The sequence below is a fragment of the Plectropomus leopardus genome, chromosome 9 (genome assembly GCF_008729295.1).
Source record: "Plectropomus leopardus isolate mb chromosome 9, YSFRI_Pleo_2.0, whole genome shotgun sequence".
Taxonomy (NCBI): domain Eukaryota; kingdom Metazoa; phylum Chordata; class Actinopteri; order Perciformes; family Serranidae; genus Plectropomus; species Plectropomus leopardus.
In genome coordinates, this window is record NC_056471.1 from 23057284 (window position 1) to 23078156 (window position 20873).

Sequence of the window (20873 nt, forward strand, 5' to 3'; positions counted from 1 at the left end):
ACACATGCATACTGGTTGTGCACACCAAGATGTAAACACTTTTAAAATCTGAATTCTAGGCTGTTATTTTGTGGATCGAATTTGTGATGATAAAATTTCAGTTTTGTATATATTACCACTGATTGGGGAGCAGTAGCAAAGGTCGACCAATTTTTTTTTCTGTACAGGCTGTTCTGATGCACTGTCCATACATATTTAAAAAACGTAATGTACATGTTCATATATAATCCACATAGTCATGAGCCAGTCACAGACAGTATATCCCACGCTATCGTGACGATCACCAGACCGGAATGTGGTATGTTTTAGGCTTAAGCCCACTTCTATTAGTATAGAAGTGAAAAGTGGAAAAGGCCAACAGCAATGAGTTTTTTTTCATAATTTAAACACAACTAATGTCATTCTTACTTTATATTGGTGCCAATACAACCAGAATTTCTAAACTCCCTTATTAAACTTAAATACAATCCATTCAAGAATATGGAAGCAAAGATGATGCAGAAAACATATTTTGTTGCAAACTGTAAACGCTGTCATGTGACTCACAAGTGCAGCATCTCACAGTTGTACAAGCCTTGCTTGAGGCAAAGACATGTGATCCTTGTTTTTCATGATTTGGTTGTGGCCTAAAATTCCAAAGAAGGAATCAAAAGAAAGTGAAGATGAGTGTTAACATTAGGCTAAAAGATTACTCATAATCACAGTTTTTATTATGTTATTTATGGTTTCAGGAGGTTCAATTGCTACCTTTTACAGTTAATTCCTTCCGATGTTTACACAAGACGCCAAATCGTCTCCAGCATAAGAGACTTCTCTATAGTGACTAAAACTGAGCTCAGAAACAGGAGCATTGATGCATCTTTTACTTTGGATTCTGAGGGGAAACATTGGAAACTTGGAACAGTGAGAGTGAGATATCACATAAAAATGGGCTAACATGCAGAGACTCCAGGTCAGGCTGTGATGAATAAAAATAGAATTTCTTACAGAGGGAGGTCTGTATCTGAGTCATCTGACAGCCTCCAACAGTAAATGGATGTCAGAATACATCCACGAAATGTGCAGCTACTTCTGCTGTTTTTGTGTCTGTAAGCATCTGGAAATGATATGAAGCATCTTCAAAATGTCATCTACTATGTCATCTACTCTCACTTTGGTCAACATCCTTCTTTTCAGGCTTTATTTTTTTTAACTTCAATTTAATAGGTGTTTAATGAAAATGTATCAGAGGCTATCATTATCAAAAGATCACTTAAGTATGCTGGGTAAAATGATAGGCATTGCTGTGTAAGTGAAGGTGAATAGGACAGTTTAGCGTGACGGAAACCACACTATTGATTTTAAATGATGTAATCAACAAAGCAATGGCTGACTGAGGGCAAGATCAAGCTTTGCTGGATCCTACTAACACAATACATTTTTCCCTTTTGTCCAGGTGAGACGGGTCTGGGGAAGTCCACCCTCATGGACACGTTGTTCAACACCAAGTTTGAGGGTGAGCCCACCCAGCACAACCAGCCGGGAGTCACGCTCAAGTCCAACACCTATGAGCTCCAGGAGAGTAATGTGCGCCTCAAACTCACCGTTGTCAACACTGTGGGCTTCGGAGACCAGATAAATAAAGAGGACAGGTAAAGCAGTCTGGATAACTGTCTTTGGGGGAGGGAAAGATCTGATCTCATAAAACTGGTTTCTGTTGTGCACTTCTTTTTTTACTGAGAGACTTTATCTTTTTGAGCAATAGCAGAGATCCACACTTGATCGTGCACACAAAATTCCTGACATACAATGACTCTGTGAAAGCTCTGAGACTTATGGGAGCTTGGGTTTCACTCAGTTCTGATCCTTAATGAAACCATATCCTTAGGGTGAGGAATTAAGTCTCCATCTCAGGGGGTTTCCCCACAGTTTCGTACAGGGTTCCCACTGATCCTCAAAAAGTCTTAAAGGGCATCGAATTCATTAATCTAAAAATAAGGCCTTAATCGGTATTAAAATGACTTAAATTCATCCTTTCAAAAGTCTTAAAAATGCTCAGACAGGGGAAGTAGGATTGGTATGAAATGTTTTTTTCTGACATTGCATTGTAAAATCTCACAATAATTGATAACATTTGTTTTATTTGTTAAATAATTTAATAAATTAAATTATAACTCTCCGTATCAACTTTTACATACAGAAATCAGACATAGGCGCTTTTTTTCCTTCTTGTCCATGTTTGACACATCAGTCTGCAATGCACGGGGTATTATACATATTACATATTTTTGGTCCATTTTCTGTAGGATATATCATTTTCATTTTTGCATGTACTGTTGAAATAATCATTGTATTAGTCTGTTGATTAAACATCAATAACAATTTGTACTTATCACTCTAGTCATTAGGTTTTGTCAAAGTTAAATGAAAAATGCATCTTTTAACCCAATCCCTGGCCCTATTATGTACCTATTTGACAGTATACGCCAAACAATGAAACAAACGTGAAAAACACCAATTTCTTGATATTCTGATTTCAAAATCCAACCATGCTTTCTTTAGGTAAAACAAAATATAACGTGTGTTCACATCAGCTAGTACCCAGCCACTGTCAAACAATAACAGCATGTTCATGTTCATCCATCAGTCAGTCTGCAACTTTTAGCTGCAAAGAGCTAGTTCATTTCCTAATTAGCAGCAGCATGCTATGTTGATGTGTTTTCATTGCCCTACAATGCTGTGGTTACGGCCCTCTGGCCAGACTTTATTCACTTTGAGGAAGTGGTATCTGACAGCTCCAGAGTATTCACAAGGCACTTTATTGTGGACTGCTTCAGCAACTAATGTTACATGGGGATATGATGGACTAGACTCTGTCTCCTTGACAGATACTACTATCCTGTTGGCGTTACAATGAAATAAAATTTCTTCCAACGGTGCATCACACCTGCTGTTTCACTTGGAACTACGTCAGTGCTGAAGCCAGATCTTCTCAAAATGACACATCATTTTGTACTTCAAGTTAAATTCTTTAAGGTGTGCCTCCAGGAGAAATTAAGGCCAAACAAATCTTACCAGTAACAACACATATATGGGCTGCTATTAAGTATAAATATTGTATGTCTGCCTACTAAAATACAACACAGTAATAGTAGTAGAAGTAGCAGCAGTACAATACAGTGTTTTTTTTAAGTTTATGTGATTACTGGTGACTGTTCCCAACTGACCACTAATACCTTGTAAAAACAAAGTGGTCAGTGGTCACATAATATTTCTCAACTTCAGGAGTTGATGAGGGTCACATGAATGCTTCATTAAACAATTAAAAGGCGTACAATAGATTACGAGGATAAGGGCCCCACAAAATAGTCTGTCTTTGTCATCCAATTTTAGCCACATTTAGAGCCTTTAAAGGGGGTCAGGGGGTCAGTGTGCCTGTTTCCAACCACTGCTGATAACATTTTTTATTTACAGTAAAGGTGAATAATGTTTTGTTTAATAAGAGAACAGGTCAGGTGCTATTTAAGCAGTGTATTTTAAAAAAGATGCTCAAAGTTAATTCCCTGTCTTTTCCTTCTCTGACAGTTACAAGTCTATCGTGGAGTTCATTGATGCCCAGTTTGAAGCATATCTACAAGAGGAGCTGAAAATCAAGCGCACGCTACACAGCTACCACGACACGCGCATCCATGCGTGCCTTTATTTCATAGCTCCAACGGGACACTCGCTCAAGTCCCTGGACTTGGTGACCATGAAGAAACTTGATAGCAAGGTGAGCCTCACTTTGCTTCATCAGCCAACAGCCATTTTTATGTCTCAAAGTTTCCAGTAGATTTTTTTTGAGCTGGGAGTGAATTAGTTTGGAGAACCACTTTAATTTCTGGTGTTTTCCATCAATTCCAGTTTGTATTAGAGTTTAGTAATGGCTTTTTCAAAATCAGTTAAAATAGATAATAGGCAACTCTACACCTTTGCCTTGTTAATTATGTGCATATCAACATAAGTATGCAAATTGGCCCCACCCCTCAGCCACTCACCTGCAGCTCAATCATACCTGTGCACCTCACTTGTTCATTCCTCTCTGTAACAGTAGAAACATAATGGTAATAGATAATATTAAGACAAAAATACTAAAGGCTGCCCCCTGAAGGTACAAGATACAAATCATCAGTCAAGGACCCCTCATGTTGACTCTTCGGCTCGATCAGTTTGTGTTTTTTTTGTCAGACACTGTGCAGTACTAAAGTTTGGGTCCTCAGATTTAGCTGCAGAGTAAGCGTTCCTCACTTTAATCCTGCTCTGCAATACAGGTAGCTCCAGACCCAGACCAAGGGTGAGTCTGAGTGAGATGGAGGCAGCTGCCCAGTCAGGCTTTTAGACATTATCTTCTGACTTCTTGTTAGAAGTGGTGAATTTATAGCTCACAGCAATTTATTACGATACAGTCTTTTGCTTTTGTTTGATATCTAGTGTCGGCAAAAAATGTTGTTTCACATGTCTGATACAGAAAATAGCTCAGAGGGCGAACCTGGCTTGTTTACTATATTACATGAATGTTGCCGTCACCTTAAATGTCCCATCAAACCTTGTTCAAATTCTCTTTAGAAAAAAGGAAAGAATTGTTAAATTTTTGTATTGAACAGCCAAATCTGATTCGACTGACACAGTCTGAGCCTTATACAGCCCTAAAAACACTGATTTGAAGTTACACCTGCTCATCCTCTAAAGCCCCTTGTTTGGTCGTTGTGTTGTGCTAATGATATAAAAAAGCTCCACTCTGCCAGTTGACGAGATTAGTTCCTTCGGCAAGTGACGCATGAAACCATGGCTGTCTGAATTTGTGTTTTTCAGACTGTCACTGGTACACTGCAGCTTTAAGGTGGAAATGCTTAGCCATGGTGTTGACTGCTAATTTCGATCATGATATGTCTTGTTGCTCATAAACGCCATATGGACATGTTACAAGATTAAAATTTGATTTTCATTGGAGGGAGGTCTTTAACATAAAAACATTAAGCATCAGTCATGATTTACAATTGTTGCAGCAGAATGATGTTAAAGAGTAACTTTTTTAAATTCTTCCGAATATGGATAGACTTACTGTAACACATCACAGATCTACTGTAGGTAAATCCTTTGGCACTGCATTGTTGTTTGCAGCATTTGATCTATTTGCTGTAGTCACGGGTCATAAACCTTTTCTAGGCCATCTGCCTGCATGCAGATTGGTTCTGGTCTCGTTACTGCGTCGGTGTAGGTCAGCTGTAAAATGCAGTCGGCTTAGTGACTCCAGCCTCGTTTTTTGGTGAGGGCCCTCGCCACAGCAGCTTATTTGCATGCACCGCCTGGCTTTTATACAAAGAGTCGGCTCAGTGTTTGCCAGAGCAGCTGTGCCCTCTGGCAGGCGCTCACAACAACGTGATGCAGAGCCTCCTCTTTGTTTACACATTCACCTGGGGGGCGCTCAAACAGTACACTGCTGAAGTGTCCATGAGCAAGGTGTTCGGTCCTCACCACACTCAGGGGTACAGTGGAGTATTACTTGTTCACATGACCCTGAGCGTCCCCTGCTGTCAGTTAAAGGGGCCCACAATATTTTTGGATTGTGTAGGCAAACAGGGCTCGTAGAAAATAGCTGTGTGGGAGTTAAAGTCTCATTTTTCATCAGCCAGCTGTGAGTGCATGTATAAGAATGACCCTGCCTGTTTTTCCATTGTTTGGATAACATGGATAACATTTGTGTTGAAATCATTTGAGTAACTATTAACACCATGTTTGGAGAGCTTTTAAGTGATGTGGAGCAGAAGATGGAAGCCTGCTGCTCCCTTTGCTGCTTTGCTATTTTTATCTCTGCGCTGAGGAATGTGTAATTGTTTGCGATACACAAAGCCCTGGAGCTACAGAGAACTACCATGACGTGTTGAAATGATAAAGAGAGCATCGGTAGTCCTTCGTTTATCAAATAGTACTGAAATATTTTGCATTCCCAGGCAGCCTTTGATTGGAAAGGGCATGATAGTATTGGGTATAGCTGTGTTCTATTCTGCTATCAAACCTAAATGTTGTTCAGTTGGAGCTACTACTTCAGACCGACCAGAATTATTCGATTTGCAACGTGATTAACATTTTTGATCCTTTTATAAATACATCAATTCAATTCCAAATTTGGACTGGATAAACAGGGTGGGGAAACTTTGAAAGACTTTTTAGCTGCATATCTTTAAGAGCTATCTGCACCTTTTCATCGTGTCAGCCTACATTAAATCTCTCCTGTTTCTCAACTGCAGGTCAACATCATCCCAATCGTTGCCAAATCGGACGCCATTTCCAAGAGCGAGCTGGCAAAGTTCAAAATCAAAATCACGAGCGAGCTGGTCAGCAATGGAGTCCAGATCTACCAGTTTCCCACTGATGACGAGTCTGTGGCAGAGATTAATTCCACCATGAACGTGAGACTCAGAGCTAGTTTTCTATCTACAAACAGACCCCCCAGATCATTAAAATGTCTTAAAAGGCATTTGGATTCATTACTCTAATAATAAGGTCTTAATTTGGTATTAAATACTGAAACCAATCTTATAAAAATATAAAAAATGTTAAAGGTACAAAGGTTGGTACACAGCGCTGCATTCAAAACTTGGTATATTTTATGCAAAAAGTTTTTCAGACTTTGCATGATGGAAGTCAAGGCAGTAGAGCTCCACATGCAGAGTGAGGAACACAAAATTGCAGAGAAAATGATGGCCGATATCAATACAGTAACCATTATATACATTTTTGTATTTTTCAATGTGGAGGCTCATGCACACCTTCAAAAACCTGTGGACAGGTGCATAGGAGAAAATTGTTCATATATGAGAAAAAGAGAGAATTCCAGCACACTGTCGGATTATTTGCAGTGAACTTTCTTATTAATTAAACAACATTTATTTTATGTTGTTTACTCAATAATAAAGTTTATTGCAAGAAATAGGACATTGTACAGGTATGGTCTCTTTTTCACATATTTGTATTTTAAAAAGGAGTTTATATTAGTTTAGAGTTTTAACTGGCAGCTCACGAAGGCACTTTGGCTTCATATTACTGGCGCTTTTTATTGGCAATAATTTCATTATTGGAATCATACTTAATATAAATGTTCCCGCTATGGGCCAATAATTTATCATCCCAAAATACTATATCACCAGGTACTTCCCAATTCTGTTCTGCCCTTAAGTTTTATGTTAGGACAAACATTTGGGCAAAATCTTCCTCAACCCTAAAAAAGTGCTTTCAATTCATGTCATTTTTTTCTTCTGTTTTGCTAATTGCAAAATTGGTCTTTAATTTCATTCCAAGTGGCATAAATAAAAGACTGAAAAAAGTCTTAAATCAAACTTGCCTTAAGCTGTAGGAACAACACATGCTTTTACACAGTATGTGTTACTTAGAACATATAAGAGATGATGTGTGAGGCCATGTTTGTCAGACTGAATCCTCCATTTAATCTCAAGGAAGTGCAGTGTTATATGAAACACATTATTTGTTTGTTAGTTTTAACATAAAGTCTGTAACGCGTTATTGGCATAAACAATGTGTGATGTAGAATTCGGACAGGCATCCTCTGTGTCTGCTCAGGCTGTCAGGAAGTCGACCCACACAGGGAGGCGTGTTCAGAGCAGCACAATCAGCCGGCTCACTCTGCAGGAAGCCTGCAGTGTGGGAAAGGGCCTGAGCTCACTGACAGATGAGCAGAGGCTCACTTAGCCTGTTTATGAGGTCTGATTTGTGGAAATGTCCCAACTCTCCCTAACTGATTGTGTTAGATCGTTGCCTCTGGGCTGTTGTTTTACAGTCTGACCATGACTCTGCTCTGATAAAAAAGTCATACATCCTCCTGTCAGAGCTGTTTCTTGATGTCTGTGAAAATAGCCTCTCTATGGTCAGGTTACATAATGAATAAAACACGTTTTTCTCTCTTTTCTCAGTGATGCTGCTTCGGAATTAACCCTTAGTATGTGAAAATGAGATAGCTGCAGTAACACAACATTGTTTGAGTAATGAAATGTTAGCAGAGCTGCAGCATATGTGCCGTTTAGTCTGTGGTTTCTGGTGAGCGTCTAAGAGAAACTGCACAGCTTTCAGGAGAGTTTCACTGTATACCAATGCTGCTTTTACTTCTGCTCCACAGAGCCATTTGCCATTTGCCGTGGTGGGGAGCACAGAGGAAGTAAAGATTGGGAACAAGATGGTGAAGGCCCGGCAGTACCCCTGGGGGACGGTGCAGGGTAAGCCCAGGTCACATCCTGCACAGGAAATGAGAGCATGCTCCCTCACGTCAGAGCTGCTGCAGCTACTCCCTCCCCTCATACTCCTCCTTGGCTCCGACAGCTGCTGCAAACTAGTTGATAACCTGTTATATAACCTCGTTTAGCTGCAGTCATTACACTATATTGTAGAGCTACAGCAGCTCTCAGCTTGTACAAATGTCACTGACGATGTTTCATTTGATTTAATCAATCTATAATTGAGTCATTGTAATGTGTTCCAAATAAATGGCTAGTAGTTAGATAGTGAAACTGAACAGGGCTCAGGTTACACTGATGTGCTCTTCAGCTATTTGATACTTTTCCAGCCTCATGCAGTACAGCTTTAAATTGTATGTGTTATAATCAAGTGTGTGTGTGTGTGTGTGTGTGTGGGTGTTTGGGTGGTTTGCCAGGACTTGGCCTATTCATCATCACACAGCTTAAATGCATAACAATCCACAAGGATGTGGATGGTTTTTGGTTGGTTTTGTATAGAGATGAAATTTACAGTTAATTCCATAATCAGTTATTCTGCCGATTATTTACTTGATTAATCTTTTAACTGGGCCACAAAGTATTGAAAAATGCACATCGAAATTTTCCAGAGCTCACTGGGACATTTTGAAATGTCTTATTTTGGCCAACTAACAATCCAAAACTCAAAGATATTCAGTTTATAATGATAGAAAACAGAAAACCTCCAGAAAAGACTCACATTAGAGAACCACAGAACAGATGGTGTTTTTCTTGATAATTGATGTTCAATGATTGAGCATTTATCAAAGTAGTTGCAGTTTAATGTTCATCAATCAATTAACTGTTGCATCTCTAGTTTTGTACTCCAGCAAACTGGATTTAAAATATACTGATGCCGATGAGATTGACCATCATTTGCTTTTTCTTTAATTTTAGAGCATTTAAATCCACATTCAGTCATCTGTGTAGAAATTGTAGCCCTTCTTACGTACAACCGCCGAGAGTCAATTGGGCTACAATTTCTGCAGTTTACCCAACATGGATATAAACACAGTCAAACAGCCCCGTCAGCACTTTAACCTCATTGTCGCTGTTTTATGTGAAATTCAATGTGTTGTGTTACAGCCAACACAGTGAAAAACATATCACCTTCCTAATGCTTACAGACTGTGCTGTATAATATTTCTGGCCTGAAGCTTTATCTGACTTTGTTTACCACAGACAAACTGTGTGCGTGTGTACTCACATAAAGTCACATGGTCTGTGGTGCGCTGTCCAATTACAAAATCAATAGATCAGCCACGGGACATGAACACTGTTGTTTTCTTCATGAACGGGTGCTGTGTTAGAACTGGGTCTTTAAAATCCTCTTTTTAGTCATAAAACATAAATTAGATTGGATTATTTGCTGTAACTGTATGTAAATGTTAAAGCTGGGTTAAGCTGTTTCATTTTTTTAAATTGTTTTTTAGGCTTTAGAAAATGTAGGCCGTGACAGGACACTTAGGCCAATTACAGGTCATTTTAGGGAGAGAATATTCCTATTTGCTGTTCTATAAATGCAGATGTGCATGCATGTGCCCTTAGATGGTGAAAGCCTGATTTGTTAAATGCTTGCGGCATCAGCAACAACTGCCTACACTGCAAAGCATCCCCCCAAAAAATAAAAACGAACTTATCAAAAAGAAAGTTCACAAGAGAGTCTGACAATAAATGAAATAAAACATGTCATGAGCATTTCAGGGATGGCGAGAAAATGTTGATAATTTAATTAAAGTTTAACATTCTGCTAACAGGAGCCAAAGCTTCATGAATACAGCTATTGAAAGTTCATATTTATGTATAGTTAGCTAAAGCCTCGAATCACAGCATGGCATCTCAAAAGGCTACACATTTGCAAACAAAACAGGAAGGTAATTCTCATACGATTCTCAACATATAAAAGCATCCAGATCACAATCATGATCAGGAGGATTGAAACAAATGACCAGTGCGTGAACAGGTCACTGTATGAAGTCCATGCAGCAGGAAGAGGGCTGTATTGTCAAATTCTGCTGTTTCTTTTTGTTTGTTTGGTTGTTTTTTTTTTTTGCTTTTCTCACAAAACTGCTTACTCCAGTTTATGATGCTAGACTATTTGATTTCTGCCACGGTACTGTTCTTTTAAATTATATAATCCAGAATGAGCAGGATGCCATCTGATGTGTCGAGTAAAACATTCATGTGTCACTACGCTGTTTGCCTCTTGCAGTCGAAAATGAGAACCACTGCGACTTCGTCAAACTGCGAGAAATGCTGATCAGAGTGAACATGGAGGACCTGCGAGAGCAGACTCACACGCGTCATTACGAGCTCTACCGCCGCTGCAAACTGGAGGAGATGGGCTTTAAAGACACAGACCCCGACAGCAAGCCCTTCAGGTAGTCAACAAGCTGGACTTGTGATTTTCTTCACCTACATCTGCTCATTTCCACTGCTCTCTATTTCATTTAGCATTTTTCTACTTCCAAAACATTTAAACCTTTTTTATTCTTTTGCTGGAGTGCACCAATTTGTGTCTTGTACAGTGCATTTCAGTTTAATGTTTCTGTTATTAATTTTTACTTCACTTTTTCCCGTGCCAGTCTGCAGGAGACATACGAAGCGAAGAGGAACGAATTCATGGGTGAGCTTCAGAAAAAGGAGGAAGAAATGAGGCAAATGTTCGTCCAAAGAGTCAAAGAAAAGGAGGCAGAGCTCAAAGAGGCAGAGAAAGAGGTATTGCCATTAACCTTGGATCCTGCACCATCCTGAAATATCATGTGAATCACTTGTTTTACAACATTTCTGCTCTTGTCTTAAACATGTTCTGTTTTCTGGTCACTACCACATAGCTGCACGAGAAGTTTGACCGCCTGAAGAAGCTCCACCAGGACGAGAAGAAGAAACTGGAGGAGAAGAAGAAGTCCCTGGACGACGAGCTCAACATGTTCAAACAGAAAAAGACTGCTGCAGAGCTCTTGCAGAACCAAGCGCAGCAGGCAGGGGGCTCCACCACACTCAAGAGGGACAAAGAGAGGAAAAAGTAAGTATTGTTCTCTTCCTCCTGTGCCTTCCTTACGTCTATCCTTCTATCCTTGCATCTTAGCTACAGGACACCACCACAAGTTATGTAAAGATTGGAAAAGTCTGGATACTTTGAAGCTGGGAGGAACAAGGCCTCATATTATTACAATGGCATTTCAGGACATTAATAATTTGCCAAACTTGTGCATGAATATCACTGCCAAGATGTGAGAAGTTGTTTGTAAAGTACTTGGGGTCTTTATGTTCTGCATTACACTAAAATATGCAGCTGTGTTTTGCAAAAATGCAAACTTCGCTGTGTACTTATGCTTCTTTATGTGTTGTGGACGGAAGTTAATTTTCATCTGTCCCACTAATATCATGAAGCGCAGAGTGATTTCTCTGTCACCACTCGTTAATAATCCACCCCACGGTTGTATAATTGAATGCATGCAGTAGTAAAAGGCTCTCAGGCTTCTCTCTGCTTCAGTTTACCCTCCAGCACTAAATTCCACGCTAAATAAGCTGACCAGAATTCGTAATTTATCACCAATGTGGAACATTAAGAGGAGCAGAGAGGGGGAGTGATTGGTGACAATGAGTCGCCGTCCTCATCTAAATAGTTGAAAAGTTGCCAACTGTCAGAAATCATCACACATGACATTAAACACTTAGAACAGAGTTGTGTAAATATCTTTATTGCAACTCTGTTAACAATAACTGGACAGTCCTTTTCATTTGAAAAGAGAGCTGATGAATAAGGATCGCAGTTCAAAACTATTGCATCATGGAAACTATTCGACAGTGTTCCTCACTGTGACCACCCCTCTGGTCTTCATGAATCCGCAGTGTGAACTCAATTTTCCATATTTGTTTTTTCTGGTATATGTCACATGAACTCTTCCAGTAGTTCATATTAATAGTTTCTCTAAATCATGAGCGTATGAGACTGTTTTCCACAACATGTTTTGGCTCGGAGGCAGCGTTTGAAGCCAGATGTATTCACGTATGGTTGTAGCGTGCTGTTGACATTGTTGGTCCCTTCACGTTGGTAATCAACTCCTGGTTTTGTGTTAAAGCTGATGTGACGCCGTGCCTCTTAGAAAAGGAAGAAGACACTTGCACTGAGAAGGTTCTTGTTGCTTTATTTTTTCTTCCCTGTTAATTTATTTTCTTCACAGCCACTTCTTCTCTTTATAAGCTCTGCCTGGAAAGTTTCTCTTCCCAAAAAGGGGGCAGCTGTGCAACTTCAGCTTTGTCTTTTGGGTCATTGTTTGAAAGTGACTCGAGAGGTCTTTGCACATGTATATTCGTTTTTCTTCATTTCCCGGATTTCACAGTTATTGATTTCTGCTTGTTGTGTAGATGTGAATCTGTCCTGTGAGTGCATGTGTCACCTATGTTGCATCCATAATGTTTTCCAGTTAACTCCTCCTACACTTGCTGCATGCTGCATGGGGCATCTTTTCTGGTAAGACACTTCCGACCATCTGAAAATATAACTGGAAAATGTAAATGAGGTATCAGACTTTTTACCTATGACATGTACACAAACAAAAAAAATACTATAAAATAAGAAGAAATGGATAATTACCCAAAAAGTTAGATTAAAGAGCCAAAAATGTCTGGAGATTTAAGCTCGGTCTACATATAAACAGATGTTTGTAAAAAAAAATTTTTTCTACCCTTTGGCCTCTGTTTCACATGCAAGTTTTAGGTCACTAAAACTGAGATTTTTTACAATGCCTTTTAAGGCCCCGTCGACACATGTATAGATGTTATTATTTTCCCTTCGTTTAAAAAACAAAATCTGTACATGTGACCTTTGTTTTACAAAATATCGTGTACACACTAGCAAAAGCGATTCCAAACACTTAGCTGTCGTCTGCAGTCTCCTCTAATTGTAAAGTGTATGTACAGGCTAACTTTACCGTTTTTAAAACGCAGCGTAGGATTGCAACAGTTTGAGATTTCACAGTACGATAACGGTCTCAGAAGAGATCACTGTTTTACAGTATATGGTACTCCGCAATGACTTTTATCAGTTAGAATGACCCTTAAAGGAGTAAAAACAGAAAGTGTATTTTGGTTAAACAGACCCTTTATATTATTTAAAACTTGAAACAATCCCACTTTCAAAATTGTCCCACTATCTGCTGGTTCGACTGGGCCTGATCCAAAGATGACGTGTCTGGCGGATCAAATTGGCACCACAGGCGGCTCCATTTCTCCGTGAAGTGGTGCAGCAGTATCAAGTTTAATTGTAAAATAGTCATTAAACCAAACAGTGCTGACAAACTGAGATGACATTGTTTCGCTTCTTTATATGTCCACACAGATACTAAATAACCATATTTTTAAACAAAAAAAATCTGCACCCAAGGCATTGTAAAAAACTTTCAGTGGTGTAAAACTCTGTTTGCATGTGGACGAGAGGCCAAAAAAGAGAGAACGATATACATTTAAGAAAATATCTGCGTACGTGTAGACAGGGCCCGAATCATCTCTGCAGATACTCTCCTTTTTTCTTCCTGACATCCTGCACCTAGCCTAAACATACATCAGGCTTTGCACACACAGACATCTCCACATTATAACATAACCATGATCAAATGAACCTCTGAAAGCTGTTTTAAGTATTATCGAAATCAACATGCATTTAATTTGCTCTTTCAAGTTATTTAGATGTGATACATTCTGATAAATGCAAGAGCTACAGTATATCATTGGCAACATCTGTGTTGATCATATCCTTGTGCTGGCAGTGTTTACCGTCCTTGTGCCAGCTTCTAAATCAACCAGTTTATTAGCTCCCCACACACCCGTTTGATATACTGCCCCATCTGCCTCCCTAAATCCACAACAGTCTCTTTTTTGTGGCTCTCCAAAGTCCTTCCCCACCCGGCGCTGCAATCGCACAAAGAGCCATTCAAGGCTGAACTGAGACTAACAGGTCACACCAGAGCAGCAAACAGCCTCGGGCCCGTCTCTGTTTGTAAAGATGACATGTTTTGTTGATCTCATAGCCATATGACGACCCCCTCTGCCCTCCCCTCCCTCTCAAGTGGATACAAAAGCCAAATCCACAGAGAGAGAGATGTTGTTGAGACTCAACCGCTGGGGAGGGAGGAAGAGAAAGAAGACATCTGTCTTGCAATCTGTAAAATCCTCAAGCAGCACAAGACTGTTTGAACAGATGAAAACAAGCTGCTGTTGGATGAGGACAATCAGACACATTGTTTAAAGCTCGGGGGCGGGACAAAACCTCTAAAAAAAAACATTTCCACGAAATACTCGACTGTACTTGCACTTTAACCTCTGTACACTCAAACCTCTTTGAGTTGCCTTGACAGCACGATCTCTAAATCTGGTCACTAATGTTGATGTGATGTCACCCATGTGAAACAGTGTGTGTCGTGATGATGTTTTAACCCAAAAGAAAGCAATAACAGCCCCTTCTCTCTCATTTCCAGCTTAGGATTCCTGTAGAAAAAGTGCTCCCTTGTGGCCATCCTGCTGTGAATGAGTTTCCACCCCATCATCCTTTTTTACAGTCCCCGTCCCCCTCCCTCACCCCTCACCCATCCCCCATAATTCAACCCTCCACATGCCCACCTGCTCTCTGGAAGACGCTGGGCATTGCTATCAGTTTGACACCACCTTTTTTTTGTTTTCTTTTTTCACTGAGTGATGCTTGTCTGTTTTTTTATGGTTTTTACAAGCAATTATTCAGCTTGTCTTTTTATACGAATTTACAAAAATAATGCATTCCATGTGTTTTATATTCAGCGATTAATTGCATGATGGAGTGAGCTTTTTAAAATATTAACATACATGACTACTGTTGTGATGGGCAGAAATGTGTTGAGAGTAAAGTGAAACATGCATCAGATGATGGGACTTGAGTTTGTTTGTGGTCTGCAGTAGATTAAAGAATTAAGATGGTTGAGGGATTGATGCGAGGATGGATTAAGTTAATGTTGATCCATCTTCAGATTAAAGCAATCAGCTTAATGTGTTTCTTAATTTTACTGTAACAGCAGTTTCTAAAAATAAGTACTTATCTTGACATTGTAAACAAAAATTACCAACATACTTGTTAGTAATTAGTCATTGGGCTAGATATAATCTGGTTGATTTTGGCTACACACACAGTTACCATAGTAACAAGCAGTGCAGTTTAGTACTGCAGCAACAGTTGAGCTACTACTTTGTCAGAAACACAACAGAAGAGCGACAGGTGTATGTTCACAGTCAAAACAAACACATGGCTAGTCCAACACTTCATTCATCATGTCACGAGTATGCACATGTTATGACGAGTTACATTTTTTTAAACAATGCTTGTAAATAACAGTATTTTTTTTTGTACACATTTTTGAGCAGCCCTCTCTGTTAGCCTTAATGGAGTGCTCCAGGCGTGGTGTTTTTCTGTTGGCTGATGCTGACGTTAGTGTCGTCCGGTGTCCTTATGAATTCAGATATATAGAAAAAAATTTAAGAAAGTTCAGAGGAGAGTTAGTAAACTCACTCCAGGTCTGAAAGAGATGACATATGAGGAGAAGTCAAGACAAAGACATTGACCAACTGTAACATACAGGAGACGCAGAGGCTACTTGATTGAGTTTTATGAGCTCGTTCACAGAATATATGATTTCAGCTGAGTCTGTTATCCACTTTTGGAATAATAGATATGATTTAAAAGAGAGAACTTTTTAAAATTACTTCCACTGGGGCCCCTGATGGCTCAGGGGACAGAACAGGCACCCCGTGTGTAGTGGCTGTATCCTCGCCGCAGCAGCCGCGGGTTTGATTCCGGCTTCACCCTCTCTCGCTCCCCCTTTCACACTCACAAAAAATATCTTTAAAAAATTACTTCCACTAAGGTGGTTCTCTAGAATGAGAAAAAACATCACCCTTTTTGCAATAAAAGCACGGAATGAGCTTTTAGAGGACGTAGTGTGGAGTTCATTTAACTCAAAAACAGTCTGGATAAATTCTGGTCAACAAAGAAAATTTCAAATCTGATTTGTGACTTGGTGCACTTGTGTAATTATTGTGTTTACATTGTGATATTGTTTTGTTGTATGGTTTGTTTGTTGTAGTTGGAGAGTCTGGTGGATTTATGTTTGCTAGAAAAAAAAATCATAAAATTTCATTAATTAAATGACAAGCGCAGATAAATCAACACAATATCATTACAGGATCATAATGGAGTCGCACAATGTAATCCACCTCAGGAATGGCAGACCCTGCCACTAACAGTGTAGACTATAATTGCAGAATTTAAATCATTGCAAAAAAATGCAGACCATAAATAGTATAATGTAACAGAAATCTAAAATATAACCTCATAGAGACTCTCAGCCATATCACTTCAGCCATGTGTATATTAGACATTAAATCCAGTAAAAATAATTTAGATATTGAATTTGTTTTGGTATTTATGTCCCATTGCTGATGCTGTTTCACTTTAGCCAGATGCATGAGTAGTTGTGAGCCTAATCTCTTTTCCACTTCTCCCGTACCTCGTTTATTGTCATGTGTTATGTGCATACTTGTATTAGCTTTCACATTTGCACTTTTTTTATACACAAATGTGATGTTTTTAAGTATATATATATATACGTATATATATATTAATGTTATCAGTGCAATTGTAACTTTCTTTTTATTTCACATTTTATGAAGGCACATTTAAAAGTCAGTCATTATGATGTCCATTTGTCCTGCAGGGTCCAGTGTTGTTTGTATCAATGTTACACAAAAAAATAAATATTATCTCAAAAGAAAATAAACCCCAATTTTACACACCAAATATTACAACTGTGGCCATAATCATTGTGTATGACAAATATTGCTGTAAATTAGGAGATTAGATGAAAGTTAATTAAGCCCAAATGGGAAAAGTGAGTATGCTTGATTTCCACGATGAAGCATTTTGTTTATTGTTGTTAATTGCAGACATTAATACTGCCAAAGTCTTTAAACGTCTCATTCTGTATTCCTTGTTTTAACCCCACTGCAAGGTTGTTTTTACGGTCATTTTTAAGAGAAAGCGGTCTCGGACTCAAGACATTGCTGCATCAAAACACTTTCCACATGATACCAAGGTCAAAATTCAAGAGAAAGAGCCGTTCCCTCCTCCTAATCCTGCGCTCACTGGTCTGTGTGGTGTCACTTTCCTTTGCAGTAATCCCTGGCTCTGCACTGAGTAGGTCCTCAGCCCGCGAGCAGCCTTTGTGGGTACTGAGTACCTCAAATGTGACCAGAGGCTTTGTGGACCCCATCCTTCAGGGTTTCTTAATCATTACCTGCTCTGCTATAATATTGATTCACGTGTATCTTGTGTTTCGCTGCAGTTCTAACCTCTAATTCTTGCTTTGTTTTGCCTCTGCTTTATGTTTATATGTTTGTGTATTTGTTGTGCTGTGACTAACCCTTTTTCCACTTGTTGGAGATTATATGAGCACATTTGGATTAACATCTTTTCGCACCTAAATGGGCCACAGACGAGGAGACAATCACTGAAATTAATTCACTGTTTAACCCCTTGAAACCTGAGCAAATTGATTTAATTTCTTGCAAAAACATGGGGAGAAGGCAATGAGCATTTTAACAAGACATGATAACTTTATTAAGAGTTCTTTATGTGTTTATATTGTTTGTTTTGGAGTTGTTTATTTTGATTTTGTATTTTTGTTCCATGTTGTCTGTCTGTAACTTTGGTTGCTGCCTGTCTTGGCCAGGACACACACAAGAGATTTTTTTTTCATCTCAAGAGGTCTTTCTGGTTAAAGAAAGGTGAAATAAAAGTAAATAAAGGAATTAAAAAGGAGCACAAAATTAGTAAAAAATATCGGGATAATCACCTGAAAATAAGTTTAAAAACAAACAAATTGTAAAACAAAAACAAACAAGAAAATTATGAAAAACGGTGCAAAAATTGGGAAAAAAAAGAAAAAAATTATCTTTCCCCCTTGTTTTTGAAAGAAATCAAACCAAATTGCTCGGGCTTCAAAGGGTTAAATAGCTTGTGAAAGTTTTCTGAATGCAGCACAAGAAAACTGATATCGAGTCAGGTTTCAAAGGGTTAAAAATCATCAGCGGGCACAATGTAATCATGATATGTTGCTTAATGTGTTGACTGTGAGCGCAGGGATGTCACCACCTAACTTTGTGTTTCTGCTCATCAAACCTAAGTCTGTTCTCTAGCTGGTATCAGGTGCACTTTTAAACCTCGAGCTTGACGTTTTTTGAAAGCGTTTCTTGCTTTGCCACCTCTCTAACTGCCGGCTCTCTCTCTCTTTGTCTCTTTAGCTTCTTTTAATCTGTCTTGACCACCTGAAGAGGGGATTGCAGCTTCAGCAAGAACTAAGCACCCTTTACCTCTTCCCGTCTTTTCTCGCTGTCTCAACCCCCCTTTTTTTCTTTTATTCTTTTTAAATTCTCCCCATAGCATCTCCTTTTTCGTTGAATATGGCCTTATGTGGACTCGCATGGTATTTCTGACGACCTAGTGAAGCTCTAAATACACGCAGGTCGGGAACTGGGCACAGTTTAAATCTGCTGTTATGTCTTAATGTATATAAGGAGACTTGTAGTTAATAGAAATCATCAGTTGGGGTTGCAAGACTCGAAGGTGAAATCTTTATTTGATCTTTATGTGAAGCTGCAATGACCTGCACTATGCACTCATGTTTTCAATTTCTTAAAAAGCACACATTAAGATAACACTGAAACACAGAGGCTTGCTGATTAAAAACAAACCCATCAAGGACAGAAGCACTTGAAGAGAGATTTGGAGTTTTTGAAGTGGGGTTGTTTGGGATACTTTTCCATAATCAGTGTATTTCATGCAGTAGATGTCAGTCAGTACTCCCCCAGTTTGGAGAAGCTGGCTGGAGTCCAACACCGATGCTAAGCAGGACTTTTTTAACCTAAAGAAAGCCTGTTCTCAATCTAAACTCTGGTCAAAACCACCAGACTCCATTGAGAAAATCGGTTATTTTAGCCCGCTGAACACAGGAGCTGCTGTTCTACCGCTGCCTCGATCAGCTAGTGTTTTTGTGACTTTGGTGAATCCGAACTCACCATTTTAAACTTCAAAGCCACATAATAACACAAAAATAATATAACTGTGAAAGGCAGCAGTGGACCAGCAGCTCTTTTTCTCAGTGGAGTATGGCTTTGCAGAAAGCAATATATAAGTGATTTTTTTTTAAGTTGTTAAAATATGTTTTGTTGCTGACCCCTCTACAGCTGTAAATTGTTTAGCTTCCATGTCGGACTTCAGCCTGCCTCTCCAAACTGAGGGCGTGCTGACTGAGATCGACTCTTTTTAATATGTCTATTGATAAGTACCCCATACGACCCCACTTAAAAAACACCTGAACTCTCTCTTTAATACACCACATGTAATGCGTTATGAATATCATATTGTTTTCTTAAATCGAGTTCATTCTAAAGTAAAAACCTCCTGCTTCCAGGTTTTTTCTGAACATTAAAAATAAATTCAGAGTCATAATCATACAAAAGCCAAAGCAATATTTCTACTCAGCACTTCATTTGATGGTGCCCATGTTTACATGTCACTGTTGAATACCATGGAGGTCACATGTAATGGCCTTTTATTACACATTGTGCTTTAATATTCACCAGCCTATTCTATTTTTTTTCTTTTGCATGCATCTTTTGATTTCATTACCGCTGTGATCTTGATCCTGCTTGTTTTTATGCCCTAATAACTCAGTTTTACAGTCTATTTCATCTTCATTGCTGTTTTCTTCAAATGGTGCATATTATTAATGTATATTTGCTCTGTCCTATGATTTCAGCTCCCTTTTTTGCCAAATATTAGTATAAGAAGGAGTTGGACTGAATCCCAGTTAGGAGTATTAATTTAAAAAAAAAAAAAAAAGATACTCATGCATTTGTATAATTTATAAGGATATATTTTGTGTATTGAAGTGGAGACTTGTTGTTTATTACCTATGACCTTTGGACGTGACTCTGAGTGTAAAGTAACATTTTGGTGTCAGAAAATGCCATACATTTTTCTAGTATCAGTCATCACCTCTTGTAGTCAAAAACTCTCCCACACTACAAATAATTAAATATCTTGCTTTAGTTTGATTCCATTGATGTACATTTTCAATAAAAATATGATCCGAACATGTTAAGCTTTTGTCTTTTATTTACAGTGTTTGAATCTCCTGATAATAGAAGGCGCAAGTTACAAGGTAGATTTATTAGTAAGTTTTTAAAAACATTGTTTGAAAATTAAATGAAATTATCCCTAACAATGTTATTTTTTTAATTTAATTTTATTTTTTAAAATATTAGCACTTTGGGCTGTGAAATATAATATTTCTTGGGGTGGTTATAATTTCATATGAAAGCTTAACTTACAGAAACATTGTGTTTGTACAACTATGAAGAATATGTTTATTTCAATCTGTGAAGTAAAACTGAATAATTTTACATGTTCGAATGAATATCTAAAAGCTCTAAATATCTATCTATCTTAGTTACTTTACAATTTAAGATTTTGAATAACAAAGGGAGACTTTAAAAACTATGATG

General features: G+C 38.6%; 1 protein-coding gene across 4 annotated transcripts; it reads left to right on the plus strand.

The window, feature by feature from the left end:
* Nucleotides 1–1434: 1434 nt before the first annotated feature.
* Nucleotides 1435–20462, plus strand: sept6 (septin 6). 4 transcript variants are annotated; one of them, XM_042493662.1, is made up of 9 exons: nucleotides 1441–1631; nucleotides 3565–3751; nucleotides 6267–6428; nucleotides 8150–8246; nucleotides 10495–10663; nucleotides 10868–11000; nucleotides 11117–11307; nucleotides 12368–12420; nucleotides 14762–17111. In XM_042493662.1, the coding sequence occupies exons 1-8, from the start codon at nucleotides 1465–1467 to the stop codon at nucleotides 12369–12371; spliced, it is 1110 nt and encodes a 369-aa protein (XP_042349596.1). In that variant the 5' UTR covers nucleotides 1441–1464; the 3' UTR covers nucleotides 12372–12420; nucleotides 14762–17111. The 4 variants fall into 4 exon arrangements, with proteins under 4 accessions (XP_042349597.1, XP_042349596.1, XP_042349595.1 ...); XM_042493661.1 differs by lacking the exon at nucleotides 12368–12420 and adding an exon at nucleotides 12713–12759; XM_042493663.1 differs by lacking the exon at nucleotides 12368–12420 and having other exon boundaries at nucleotides 1435–1631.
* The last annotated feature ends 411 nt before the right edge of the window (nucleotides 20463–20873 follow it).